Genomic DNA, 14,243 nt, shown 5'->3' on the forward strand with positions numbered 1-14,243 from the left:
ATGTTACGGCCACACACACACACACACACACACACAAGGCTCAGAGAGCTGCCGAGCACATAAAAGAACACCACACGGATCCACGGAACAAAACAGCCAGTTTATTTAGCAAACACTTTAACCAACAAGTAATCAAAAGCCAAAAGAGGAAGTTGGAGACCCCGGCCAAAACAAACAAAAGATGGGGAATCGTTGGCCAGCCACGCAATGGGCCGTCGGACCCAACTCATCCCCCTAATCAAAAAAACACTATAAAACAAAGACCGAAAACATGGGCTGCCAGTGACCTCCAATCCCAAACTAGGAGCATAAACAGAATAAAAAAATCCACCATGCAACAATCTATTTGTTATGTATGACTTTTTCTAACAATAACATTTAATCATGTTATTTTTATTTATATATTTTAAAAATTCTATATTGTTATTTTCAAAAAACATTTGCAAGACAGTGGTATCAATACAATCACAGAATATTATATTATCCAATATTTTTATTTTTTGATATCAATATTTGACTCAAAAAAAAACCTCAGACATTTATTAAACCAACTATCAAGGATTTTAAAGCTATTGAACAAAAAGTATGGTTTTTGTATTTGGTGTTCTGCATAATTGCAAGCCAAGTGACATGACAGACTTTGTTGATCATGTCTGAAATGACCACCTGTGTACGCTCAATCAATCTCCATTGGGACAGGTGCCTCTGTTTGAGAGAAGAATTCAAAGAACGTCTTCAAACTCTCGTCACTTGTGGACGGTAAATTGTTGACTGCAGTCTTAAATGCAGTGAGATTTCTGCTCTCAACCAGTTTCTTTAAACTGCTCATCGTGTTTGGGTGTTGCGCATAATCGCAAGCCAAGTACTCCTTCAACACATCAAACCTTCCTTTTTCCACCATTTGAACAATGATGTGTTCGATAATTAAGGACAAAGGGTGGCCATACTCTATGACACTCTGCCTTTCTCCCCTAACATTGCGGTAAGCATATCCACCCGAATGCACTGCGATAACGTTGCAGTGCTCATCAAACACAGGAGAGCCAGATGAGCCAAAATAAAAACATGACTCGTAGGTCAGAGCCTGTCGGTTAAGATTGACATCTTTTGCCACGTCCTCAAAGAACTGGTTAGTCACCAACTGAATATGCCCTCGATTCTCACTGTAATGATTGTCTTCCGGTAAAACGCCTGCTGGATTTTCACGGTGATGCCTCGCCACGACATGAGTGCGGTTTTCAGTTGAAACAATTGAGCACGGATCTATCTTTTTCACACCGCCGTCAGGATGCCCGATGATACAAATTGCACCACTTTGTGGGAGAAATCCGTAGTGCTTTAAGAGAGCTCCAGGTAATTTCTGATCAGCAGCGAGTCTCAACAGAGCCCAGTCAAACTCGTGCCCAGACACATCACGACTAAATTCATAGCCAGCTATCTCCTTCACTACTGCTCCTGACGGCATCTGGTTTAGACTTTTGAAAGAAAAATGGACAGTGACCGTCTCCTTAAGCTGTCCTGTACTCTCATTATAGATGTCCTGAACCACATGAGCGTTTGTGAGGACGCACCTGCCAAACAGGAGAAACCCACTCCCTGCTGGTGTGTCATTTACTCTCACCTGACACACAGAATCACTGAGAGCCATCAGCTTCTTCATAGTTTTCACCTCCCTGCATGTTGGAGCGTTCTTTCCAAACTTCACACGAAAAATATTCTGGATACGAGAAAGCTTAGATTCTTGTGGTTTTTTACTTTTCATCAAATCTTTTAACTGAGAAGACAGCTGACGCATCATCTCTTCTGAATTAGGTATCTCATGTGATTTTTTATCCGAAGCCATATTACCATCTAGCTTTGGTGGTATGTTATCATTCACTGACTCGGTTGTGGTAGACCGCTTTGAAGGATCTGGATTTTCATCACAGTCAGATACCTGAGGTTCATTTTGCATCATGTATGCGTCTTCAAGACTTTCCTGACTGTCTGGTGGATGAGACTTATTGAGCAGTATGATCTTGAAATGTTTACCATCAAGATCGTTAACGAGGCTGCGCATTGAAGTAAATTCTTTAGTATCCTTGTTTAAAAGTGCACAGGTCTGTGTAAATACAACATCCCGGAAACGACCATCTCTTTTCAGAGCGTGCTTCACTTTCTCGTCTTTGTAGCTAAAAACAGTAATTTCATCAAAGTCTGCTTTTAGTGTGGGGTTTTCCATGATATGCACTATATTCTTCCCTCCCCTTGTCCATACATGAAATACCACAAGCTCATCAGATGGACACTTTCTTTGACGATGAGCAGAATCTCTAGCTGGTTGCTTTGTCTTGTCTGCCGCTTTAATATATCTGATAGCCAGTGATTTTTTTTTAACCAAGCTACATGGAAAGTGTGTACTGATAGGTTTTCCATCTCTTACAATTACAAGCTCTTTGTTTTTGTTCTTTTCTGCAATCTTTCTAAACTCTGAACTTTTCTTCAGCCAGTCCTCAACAGTTTCTCCTCTGTTGCGTTCTGTAAAAGTTTCGCCTTTCCAGTGCCAGCGGAGAGAGTAGGTCTGATATGGCTTCTCTTCCTGGGGATGAAACAAAATTAAGTCTCACTTAGTTTAATCAAAGATTAAATAAACAAAGAAATTAAGAAATTCTCCATTAAAACAATACCACTCTCAAACCATCCAGCCATTAGCTATACCTTTTTAACCAGAGCGTCACAGGGGACTGGAGCTGACGTCTGCTGACTGTCGGTGAGAGGCGGGTTACACCCTGGAGAGGTCGCCTGTTTATCACAGGGCTGACACACAGAGACAGACGACACTTAATGCTTGTTATGGTATCAGAAACATGGCTTAAGTGATCAATTTTGATCATGATATCTTAATTTAAGAATAAAACCATTTAACAAAAAAATAATAAGTTGTGCCCTAAAAGTTCAACTAAATGAAAAAAGATTTTTCTCTTGACAACACACATACAAAATAAATTATGACAAACCTCTGCAGCAGGGTGTAAGTTAGGCACCTGGCTATTTTCCCCAGTTGGGTTGTCATTTTCTTCCTTGAGATAAAAGACAGAAATGTTATTAATGGAAATGTATTACAGAATGCATGCTTAAGCCCTTTGACATGTCATTTTAAACATATTTCCTAGATGATAGATACAGATGATACAAATACTGACATGATCATTAAAGCCATGTAAATCAGTAAACACAGAAGAGAATTTGTACCTTGATAGCTTTGTCCATTGGTCCACTATTTTTGGTCTTCAAGGGTTGGTTCATAGGTTGATTATTACAGCTCAGGCTTAAAAGAGGGTGGTGGAGTATTTTCTCAGTATCTCAGGAAAAGACAAATAATTATGGTTAATTTACACATGCCACACATATGGGATTAATATCTAATGTATTTATATCAATATGGCATTTATTGTGACTAATCCAATGAAAAGCACAAAAATAAAAACAACAAATGTGAGGCAGCTATTGCTCCTTTCATGCAAGAGAAGCACGATGCCAACTCATTAACCAGAAACAGGTTGGTGCACCTCTTTTTCCTGGAATATGAAACTCCCTCTCACTCTAATGACTCAAAACAAAACTTACACAATCAAATGTAAGCAAATGCTTACCATTATAAAGACGAGTAAGGTGTAAAATAATCAAAACAAATAAAATTACTAGTCCTTAAAAGAATAACAAAACAGAAAAGTTGATTTTATACAACTTTAAATTCAAATGAAAACCGGCACCTTTCTATTACTACCAAAAACTCATTTCCAAGCAATCAGTACCACAGTTAAAACTTTTTGTTCTAAGGTCATTTCTCTGTTTTGACCTGCCACGGGATAACAGATTCAAATTATTTTACAGCTATACAGTTTGGTATGGTACACCAAATAGTGACATTATTCAACACACGGTCCCTTTTAAATTAATTAAATTTTAATTTAACATATAAACTAGTGCTGGGACGTTAACGGCGTTAACGTGCTGCGTTAACGCGGGATTCTTATCGCGCGATAATTTCCTTATCGCGCGATAAACTATTCACTAAATTGTGTCTATACAGTGAGCAAGGCACCAATTTCACTTTGTTGTTTAAGCGCGGATGTATACCTGGTCGAATTACGCGGAGGGGGCGTGAACAAGGCGGAAGCTGGTCTGACTGGTGGAAAAAGGAGAAGCAGAGACTGGAGTGATTGGCTCAAGCGTGTCACAAAGCTGCTGACTGTTAATGGTCTTCTTCATGACCTCTAATGTAGGCCCACAGTTCAGTTAGGGTCATGTTATCAGAGGCTGCGGCCTCTGCTGTTCATTCCAGTTAGCAGAAAAAAGCTTTTTCCACATGGAGACAGAACCTGTGTTCCTAAATGTCTGTGTTTAACAAAATAAAAAAAAGTTAAACACCAAAGTAAATCTTATGTAACATTATTTTTCTTTACCAAATATTATAGTAGAACAGCTTTCTCAAGCAGTTTGTGATGCATTTTCATCATTTAGATAGATAGATATTATTTTGAATGTCTTTGGCAAAATTCAAATCTATAATTTTAATCTAGATTAATCTAGATTAACTACAGGATTGCAGTGAGATTAATCTAGATTTAAAAAATTAATCTATGCCCAGCACTAATATAAACATATTACTCTGATTTTGATTACAATATCCAGTAGATGCTTTACTGTTGTTACCCTGTTTTAATGTTTAATTTTCATATCAGACTACAGTCTCCTTCAACACCATAAAAATGTTGGCCTACATACTTATTCTAGATCATTCTGTTAAAGATGACAAAGCATTCTGCTGTGTCATCTTTAGCTGATACAGTTTACAGCTTTTTTTTAGTTTAAAGTTATCTGAAACCTGTGATTGAAAATCAATTTGACGAGTTCAAAATATATTGAGCTTGAACTTACACAAGTTTGTCTCTATGGTAGCGACTCTTTCGGTGGTTTGAGTGTCTCTTCGCCTTGCATGGCAGGGTGAGTGTCTTTGGGATGACGTTTATCTGATGGCGGACACGGAAGTAGCCTCGCCTTGATTTTTTTATTTAACTCTGTTGAGCAGATTGCATGTTACTATTATTTTGACAATAACAATAATCATTGTGTAAAATTTAAAAACACACATCAGTGGATTTTGGTTGAATAAATGATCAAAGACAGACAGAAAGAAATAAAGAAAGACAAAAAAACGGAACTAAAGGTACATTTAAGGCACATTATAAAAGTACAGCCTATTTCAGAGTCACGGCAGATACACAGAGTACACAAAACGAATGCTTACCGTTATAAGGATGAGAAAAAAGTTTAAAAAGTTGATTTTATACAACTTTGAATTGAAATGAAAACCGGCACCTTTCTATTACTAGCAAAAACTCATTTCCAAGCAATCAGTACCGCAGTTAAAACTTTTTGTTCTAAGGTCATTTCTCTGTTTTGACCTGCCACGGGATAACAGATTCAAATTATTTTACATTATTTTAGCTATACAATCTGGTATGGTGGCAGTCACCACCCTGACTTTTTTTTTTTTTTTTTCACAGTATTTTAATTTAACATATAGGAAAACATTATACTCTGATTTTGATTACAATATCCAGTAGATGCCTCACTGTTGTTTCTTTGATTTAACATTTTTCATTTTCATACTGGACTGCAGTCTCCTTCAACGCCATAAAAAGTTATACTAGATGATTGTGTTACACCACAAAGCACTCTGCTGTGCCATCTTTAGCTGATACAGTTCACTGCATTTCCTGAAACCAGCGACTGAAAAACAGTTTGAGGAGTTTCAAATATATTGAGCTTGAACTTACCAAATCCAATGATTTTGTCAAGTTTATAAGTATATTTAGCTATGATTAATTTACACATGCCACACATATGGGATTAATATCTAATGTATTTATATCAATATGGCATTTATTGTGACTAATCCAATGAAAAACACAAAAATAAAAACAACAAATGTGAGGCAGCTATTGCTCTTTTCATGCAAGAGAAGCACGACGCCAACTCATTAACCAGAAACAGGTTGGTGCACCTCTTTTTCCTGGAATATGAAGCTCCCTCTCACTCTAATGACTCAAAACAAAACTTAAAATGTAAGCGAATGCTTACCATTATAAAGACGAGTAAGGTGTAAAATAATCAAAACAAATAAAATTACCAGTCCTTAAAAGAATAACAAAACTGAAAAAGTTGATTTTATACAACTTTAAATTTAAATGAAAACCGGCACCTTTCTATTACTACCAAAAACTCATTTCCAAGCAATCAGTACCACAGTTAAAACTTTTTGTTCTAAGGTCATTTCTCTGTTTTGACCTGCCACGGGATAACAGATTCAAATTATTTTACAGCTATACAGTTTGGTATGGTAAACCAAATAGTGACATTATTCAACACACGGTCCCTTTTAAATAAATTAAATTTTAATTTAACATATAAACATATTACTCTGATTTTGATTACAATATCCAGTAGATGCTTTACTGTTGTTACCCTGTTTTAATGTTTAATTTTCATATCAGACTACAGTCTCCTTCAACACCATAAAAAAGTGTCGGCCTACATACTTATTCTACATCATTCTGTTAAAGATGACAAAGCATTCTGCTGTGTCATCTTTAGCTGATACAGTTTACAGCTTTTTTTTAGTTTAAAGTTATCTGAAACCTGTGATTGAAAATCAATTTGACGAGTTCAAAATATATTGAGCTTGAACTTACCCAAGTTTGTCTCTATCTTAGAGACTCTTTCGGTGGTTTGAGTGTCTCTTCACCTTGCATGGCAAGGTAAGTGTCTTTGGGATGACGTTTATCTGATGGCGTACGCGGAAGTAGCCTCGCCTTGATTGTTTTATTTAACTCTATTGAGCGGATTGCAGGTTACTACTATTTTGACAATAACAAGAATCATTGTGCAAAATTTAAAAATATACGTCAGTGGATTTTGGTTAAATAAATGATCAAAGACAGACAGAAAGAAATAAAAACTAAAAACGGAACTAAAGGTACATTGAAGGCACATTATAAAAGTACAGCCTATTTCAGAGTCACGGCAGATACACAGAGTGCACAAAAGTAGTGTCTTCTTATCCAGTCCAAAATCCAGGGATTATTCTAAGACATCAGTTCCTCCTCAATAACTTTAATCACATTTCAGTTACTGAAATGATCACACACACTTAACAGATGACACATGCCAGCACAATTTTATGGCCTTTTAATTGGTGCACAATTTAATGATGTTTATGTCATTTCTAAAATTTTGTGACCAGAATAATCAATAGATGTGTGATAAATGCCCTTCCCTCCAATTTCCTGTTTTGGGCAAAATACACGAATAAAGCATGCTCATAAAGTAATGTCTTTTTGTATTCAGTTTCAATAATAAATGTGGAAAATCTTTCCATTATTCTCCAGGGTACCAACAATTACAGAAAAGATGGAAAACAGTTCCTGGATGAGCTGAGTAAAAGGAACAATTAGCCTAATATCTATATTATCATTGAATTTCTCCAGAAAATGCTTTGCCGGTGTAATTCTTAAGGCAACATCTATAATTTTATTAGAAATAAAGTATTTATGGGGCAATGACCAAACTTTTGTCCCAGGAATATTCTTAGCAAAGTTTCTCCAATATGTAGTGGCTTAAAGCTTTGTGAAAACTTTACTCTGTAACACAGTGAATAGCTTAAAGAAAAATAAAATAGGATGGAGAGAAACTGATTTTCCCACAAGTATCAACAATATTAACCAAAGTATCACAATTATTCATGCATTATTGCTTGCCAGGAGTCCTCCAATTTAATTTAAAGAAAATGAATAAAAATCCACATGGAGGAGTTAGTTTTTTCAAGGACTGCTTTAACCAATTTATTTTATATTTATTTTATATATTAACACATTATTCAAGTAATAATGTAGGAAGAAGAAGGAAGGAAGAAATAAGGAAAGAAGGAAAGAAGTAAGAGAAGTCCAAAAAGTCAAGACCGCAATTTTTGCAAGAATTCATAACTAACTACATTTTTTTCTAATGTAGTGAATATGATTTTTTTTTAATGCCACATAAAGAAATCTTGTATTTAGGATGAAATTCCTTCACACATCAAAGAACATTCAGATGTAACAATACATTTAATGATGCTACTAAAAATGATCACATCATGTCCAGTTAGTGCCACTATTTTCCATTTATCTCAACATCAGCATCACAGACATTTAATGTGACGAAGTTAGTCAAACTCAGAATATGACTTCTCATATTTATATTTATGGTTCAAATAAGAGCACAGGGTAATAAAACACATACTCCAAATATAAAAGACATCACTTTATTCAATATTTAAAAAAAATCATAATTGTCTTTATGTTATTAATGATTTTTTTCTTACAATAATATGATTTAACCAGGTACGATTAATTTAAAACTCTTTTAAACTCTTTAAAACTCTCATTTTCATCAAACATTTTATCAATACAAAAGATGAATATTGTAATATCCAATACTGTACAACAAAATCCTAATAACATAAACACAAAAGATAAAAAAGTATAAAAGATATTGGCGACTGATATCATAATTGGGTTTCAAAAAAAATCTTATACCAAAAACATTTTAAAAACAGAAAAAACACAAATACTGAAAAAGAGATGCACTGAACCAACTGTCAGTGATTTGACAGCTGCTGAACAAAAAATATGCAAAAACTGGCATTCACAGATACTAGCGTGACTAAAAATGGTTACAGAGAAACCACTTAACTTTATTTTAAAACAGATTATGGTTACTTAAAACAAAGTTTTGTATGATATATTTCACCCAATCCCTGCTTGAATGATCACAACCGTGCTTTGAAACATAAGTTGTCCCTTCTTTCCTGTCACTCTCCAGCTGTGCAATAATAAAGGCAAATAAAACAATCACAATAATAAAAAAGCATCCTGACATATAAACACAGACATGACAGACTTTGTTGATCATGTCTGAAATGACCACCTGTGTACGCTCAATCAATGTCCATTGGGACAGGTGCCTCTGTTTGAGAGAAGAATTCAAAGAACGTCTTCAAACTCTCGTCACTTGTGGACGGTAAATTGTTGACTGTATTCTTAAATGCAGTGAGATTTCTGCTCTCAACCAGTTTCTTTAAACTGCTCATCGTGTTTGGGTGTCGCGCATAATCGCAAGCCAAGTACTCCTTCAACACATCAAACCTTCCTTTTTCCACCATTTGGACAATGATGTGTTCGATAATTAAGGACAAAGGGTGGCCATACTCTATGACACTCTGCCTTTCTCCCCTAACATTGCGGTAAGCATATCCGCCCGAATGCACTGCGATAACGTTGCAGTGCTCATCAAACACAGGAGAGCCGGATGAGCCAAAATAAAAACATGACTCATAGGTCAGAGCCTGTCGGTTAAGATTCACATCTTTTGCCACGTCCTCAAAGAACTGGTTAGTCACCAACTGAATATGCCCTTGATTCTCACTGTAATGATTGTCTTCCGGTAAAACACCTGCTGGATTTTCACGGTGATGCCTCTCCGCGACCTGAGTGCGGTTTTCGGTCGAAACAATCAAGCACGGATCAATCTTTTTCACACCGCCGTCAGGATGCCCGATGATGCAAATTGCACCACTTTGTGGGAGAAATCCGTAGTGCTTTAAGAGAGCTCCAGGTAATTTCTGATCAGCAGCGAGTCTCAACAGAGCCCAGTCACACTCGTGCCCTGACGCATCAGGACCGAATTCAAAGCCAGCGACCTCCTTCACTGCTGCTCCTGACGGCGTCTGGTTTAGACTTTCGAAAGAGAAATGGACAGTGACCGTCTCATTAAGCTGTCCTGTACTCTCATTATAGATGTTCTGAACCACATGAGCGTTTGTGAGGACGCACCTGCCAAACAGGAGAAACCCACTCCCTGCTGGTGTGTCATTTACTCTCACCTGACACACAGAATCACTGAGAGCCATCAGCTTCTTCATAGTTTTCACCTCCCTGCATGTTTGAGCGTTCTTTCCAAACTTCACACGAAAAATATTCTGGATGCGAGAAAGCTTAGACCCTTGCTGTGTTTTTTCACCTTTCACCAACTCTTGAAACTGAGAGGACAGCTGACAAAGGATCTTTTTTGAATTAGGTATTTCACGCAACATGTTTCCTGGTGCCATATTACCATCTAGCTTTGGTTTCTTTTTTGGTACGTTGTCGTTCACTGACTCGGTTGTGGTAGACCGCTTTGAAGGATCTGGATTTCCATTACAGTCAGATGTCTGAGGTTCATTATGCATCATGTATGCGTCTTCAAGACTTTCCTGACTCTCTGGTGGATTGGACTTATTGAGCAGTATGATCTTGAAATGTTTACCATCAAGATCATCAACGAAATCGGACATTTCAGTGGTTACTTCAGTGCTCAAGTTAGAAAGCGCAATGTTCTTTTTAAATAAGGTTTTGAGAAAACGACCATCTCTTCTCAGCGCGTGCTTCACTTTCTCGTCTTTGAACGCATACACAGTAACTTCTTGAATGTCTTTTTGAAGCGCTCGGTTTCTCATGATATTTACTACCTTTTTACCTCCCTTTGTCAGAACATGAAACATCACGGGTTCCCCAGACAGCCCCTTCCTCTGGCGATGAACAGAGCCACTAACTGGCTGCTGCAGCTCGCTTACGGCTTTAATATACTTGATGTTGAGACGCTCGTTTTTAATTAAGCTGCACGGAAAGTGTGAGCTGATAGCTTTTCCATCTCTTACAATAACAAGCTCTTTGTTGTGGTTTTTTCCTGCAATTTCTAGAAACTGTGAACTTCTCTTCAGCAAGTCCTCAACTGTTCCCGCTTTATTGCAGGTAAAAGTGGTGGCTTTCTTGTCACTCCAGCACCACTCAAAAGAATGGGTTGCATGTGGCTCCTGTTCCTGAGGAGAAAACACAATTAAGTCAGATTTTATTTCATTCCAATAAAACTTTTTTTGGTTCCAGATTAAAACAATAACTCTCTGAAACCATCCAGCCATTAGCTTTACCTGTGTATCCGGAGCGTCACGGGGGACTGGAGCTGATCTCTGCTGACTTTTGGTGAGAGGCGGGTTACACCCTGGAGCGGTCGCCTGTTTATCACAGCGCTGAAACGCGGAGACAGACGACACTTCATCTGTGTTTTATCATCTTTAAATCATTGCTGTACTGAGATCAAAACACACTAGTGATTTGTATCATGTGCTGCTATAAAACACTACAGATAAAATACGACAAACCTCTCCCACACGATGTAAACTGGGAGTTTGACTGCTTTCCCCGTTCTGGTTGGTTGTCGTTTTCTTGAGGTAACAGAAAAGAAATGTTATTAATACCGATGTATATAACTAAATGCAGGTTTAAGGCTTCTGACATGTTTTTTTGGTTTCCATTTATTTCTCATGACAAACATTATTTTTGATAAGAGATACAGAGCTGGATAAAACTGGCAAACCCATATAAACCAGTAAAAATGTTTCAGCGAAAGTATGATATTAATTTGAAACTGCTTAAACTAAACTGACAGGATTTTAGCAGGATTCCCAGACATTTTCATGAAAAATATTTGAAATCTTCTCTGTGACTTTTCAAGTATAAAAAACACATTTTTTTCTTGCTCCACTTGCACAATGTTTCTCAAACTATATGATTTCAGCGTGCGGGCATGAAGAGAGAGATACAACACAGAGAGAAAAGAAGGAAACATACATGATGGTTTACAAGATATTAACCACAACATTAATGCAACGCACTGACGTATATTTGAGCTACATAACATTGTCATCTACACACACACACACACACACACACACACACACACTCAATGTTATGTTACATTAAATGACGGGTTATCCCTGGAGGATTACTAGATTACTGTAACAATTTCACAACACAAACAAAAATTCCATCACTTTTCCTAAACTTTTAATAATTTTTGACTAATTCTTGACTTTTTCAGGCCTGTAAGATGTGACCGTGAAACAGGAACCCTGTTTGGGTGTTAATTTAATAAAACTGGTACCTTGACAAATTTGTCCATTGGTCCATTACTCGTGGGCGGCAACTTCAGTGGCATTTTTCATGTGATGTTTCCAGCTGAATTCTTATCAACACTGAAGAAGAAAAAAAACAAGATGATGATGATGTAGGATCTTATCTTAAGGAAAAGGCAAAGAGATATGACTACTTTCTAATGACTTACAGTGCCCAAAGAATGATCGCTCAATGTGTTCACATCAGTATGACATTTATTGTGATTCACTTCATAAAATTTACCAAGAACCACAACAAATGTAAGGGGCTTCATCACATCTGTTTATGCATACTAGGATTTGACATGATGTATTCTTATTTTTCAACCAGTTGGTGCTCTTCTTTTGTTGTTGGGAGGGACACATATCCCTCTCTCTAATTCCACAAAACGAAACATAACAAATTACACGTTTCCCACAACTTTTCACCACACAATTCCTGGATATGACACATAGCATATTTTTTTAGATACCATGGCCCCTTCTGCTGAATAGTATTTCCCTCTGACTTGTGTAGTCTACATTATTATTTCAATTATTATTTCATTATTGTTTCAATATATCTTCCTCATATTCTGCCTGTCACCTGATCTGATGTTATGTGCTAACGTTAGCTATCGAGATGTGCTAACGTTACTTAGCAGTCCTGCGCGTTGGTCTATCAAAGTACACTACGACTGAAATCTCAAATAAATATGTTAAAATTAAGTATCAAAATATTATTACCATATACGTGCTGCTGCTTGCAATCGCTTTTAGATTGGGCCATAGTTGCGAGACTCTGCTACCAATTTGTGTGATGCTAAGTTAGCATTTTTGACAGGACATGCACCAACAAAACACCGTATAAAAGAAGCTATGCTAAATTAGCTTTTTCGAGAATATTCATATTATATTCTCATCATGACCATAGCTAATCGCATCGTAAATCGTCACGTAGCAGTTTGTTGTATTTTTTGTTAGGCTGAACTCACCACAGACGTGTGAATAAGCAGCTACTGTAACGGGACAGCTGTGTTGTCAAACAAATTTACCGCCTTTAGACGCCCCGCCTGCTGTTTGCAGCATCCGCTGTGTCACCGTTTACAAAGTCCCCGTCGCAAAGTGGAACTAAGTCTCGCATTTTCAGACCTATCTTCACATTTCATTTAAGCAGTGAGTGTGAAACAGCAACCTCAAAGCCAGCAACGTAGACGCTAACATGTATTTTAATGTTATATGTGGCGTTTTCTTTTGCGGGGATTTAGCAATTTAATGCTCGCTTGCTAAATATTCCACCAAAACAAGTTCCCTTCCGACACTATTTTGCAAAGGCACCCTCACTGCATCAGCCCCGACTTCCCTATAACACATCCATGCATCAGCACACTGATCAGCACATGGATGTATTAACCCTTTGAAACTCTGAGCAGAAGAAGGCAATGAGCAACTTTACATGAATTACCCCCCAAAACAACAATAAACCTATAACTAAAACAAGGAAATGAACTGACAAATGTGCATTAATGCATAGCATATTTTAGAATATAATTATATGTAACTATTATGATTATAGAATTATAATAGTTAGAACTATAGTTTTCTGGACGCTATCTCCATTATTTATTTATCTATAATTTTGTAGTTATTTTCTCTCTTGCTTTCTTTCCCGGGTTATTTTTCTTGTGATATTTTTAATAATTCCTCACTAGGAGAAAATAAACCAATTTGATTGAAGGGTGACATGCTTATGAAAGGTGTCTGAACTCAGCACAAGAAAACTGATGTCAATTCAGGCTAAAATGAAGTGTGGACATAGGTCTGGCTGGTCAGACTGTATAAAAGTCTAAAAAAAAAGAAGTATATAACATTTATTTTACATACTGTCTATGGGCTGGCTCTGCGATACTTCATTTATAAAATTTAAAAAAATACTGTGTGGTATTTAATTATTTTGTATTTTTTAAATGTATTATTTATTATGTATTTATTGCTACATATGACAATAATGAGACAAGTAGGTACAAACCAGAAAAAAAGTTTTAGAAAGTTGGCAGCCTCATCCAAAACATTCGGGTGTGTACACTGGAAAAAGTGAATATTTCTTACATCTTTCAGTCCACAAAAATCACTCTCGTAATCAACATTCACCTTGAATCTTTCCAACACAAGCTTTTCCAGATAATATCTGTGT

General features: G+C 36.8%; 2 protein-coding genes across 2 annotated transcripts; both read right to left on the bottom strand.

The window, feature by feature from the left end:
• Nucleotides 1-81: 81 nt before the first annotated feature.
• Nucleotides 82-6,852, bottom strand: LOC121938470 (serine protease FAM111A-like). Its single transcript, XM_088088315.1, has 5 exons — nt 6,738-6,852; nt 3,232-5,060; nt 2,997-3,059; nt 2,698-2,796; nt 82-2,578 (listed from the first exon to the last, which is right to left on the bottom strand). The coding sequence occupies exons 2-5, from the start codon at nt 3,283-3,285 to the stop codon at nt 677-679; spliced, it is 2,118 nt and encodes a 705-aa protein (XP_087944441.1). The 5' UTR covers nt 3,286-5,060; nt 6,738-6,852; the 3' UTR covers nt 82-676.
• Nucleotides 6,853-8,359: 1,507 nt separating this feature from the next.
• On the bottom strand, nt 8,360-13,176 carry LOC121952752 (serine protease FAM111A-like). The gene is made up of 5 exons (XM_088088052.1): nt 13,045-13,176; nt 12,061-12,151; nt 11,279-11,341; nt 11,048-11,146; nt 8,360-10,939 (listed from the first exon to the last, which is right to left on the bottom strand). Exons 2-5 carry the CDS (start codon nt 12,112-12,114, stop codon nt 9,020-9,022), a joined length of 2,136 nt encoding a protein of 711 aa, XP_087944178.1. The 5' UTR covers nt 12,115-12,151; nt 13,045-13,176; the 3' UTR covers nt 8,360-9,019.
• Between the last annotated feature and the right edge of the window lie 1,067 nt (nt 13,177-14,243).

The sequence above is a fragment of the Plectropomus leopardus genome, chromosome 15 (assembly GCF_026936395.1).
Source record: "Plectropomus leopardus strain MGB_pleo_1.0 chromosome 15, ASM2693639v1, whole genome shotgun sequence".
NCBI classification, from domain to species: domain Eukaryota; kingdom Metazoa; phylum Chordata; class Actinopteri; order Perciformes; family Serranidae; genus Plectropomus; species Plectropomus leopardus.

Excerpts from the sequence above, each read along its gene's own strand:
- LOC121938470 (XM_088088315.1), bottom strand. The coding sequence starts at position 3,285 with ATGAACCAACCCTTGAAGACCAAAAATAGTGGACCAATGGACAAAGCT. Across the intron at positions 3,060-3,231 it reads CAATGGACAAAGCTATCAAG|GAAGAAAATGACAACCCAAC; the intron begins GTACAAATTCTC and ends TTTTATCTCAAG. Across the intron at positions 2,579-2,697 it reads GTGACGCTCTGGTTAAAAAG|GAAGAGAAGCCATATCAGAC; the intron begins GTATAGCTAATG and ends TTTCATCCCCAG.
- LOC121952752 (XM_088088052.1), bottom strand. The coding sequence starts at position 12,114 with ATGCCACTGAAGTTGCCGCCCACGAGTAATGGACCAATGGACAAATTT. Across the intron at positions 11,342-12,060 it reads CAATGGACAAATTTGTCAAG|AAAACGACAACCAACCAGAA; the intron begins GTACCAGTTTTA and ends TGTTACCTCAAG. Across the intron at positions 10,940-11,047 it reads GTGACGCTCCGGATACACAG|GAACAGGAGCCACATGCAAC; the intron begins GTAAAGCTAATG and ends TTTTCTCCTCAG.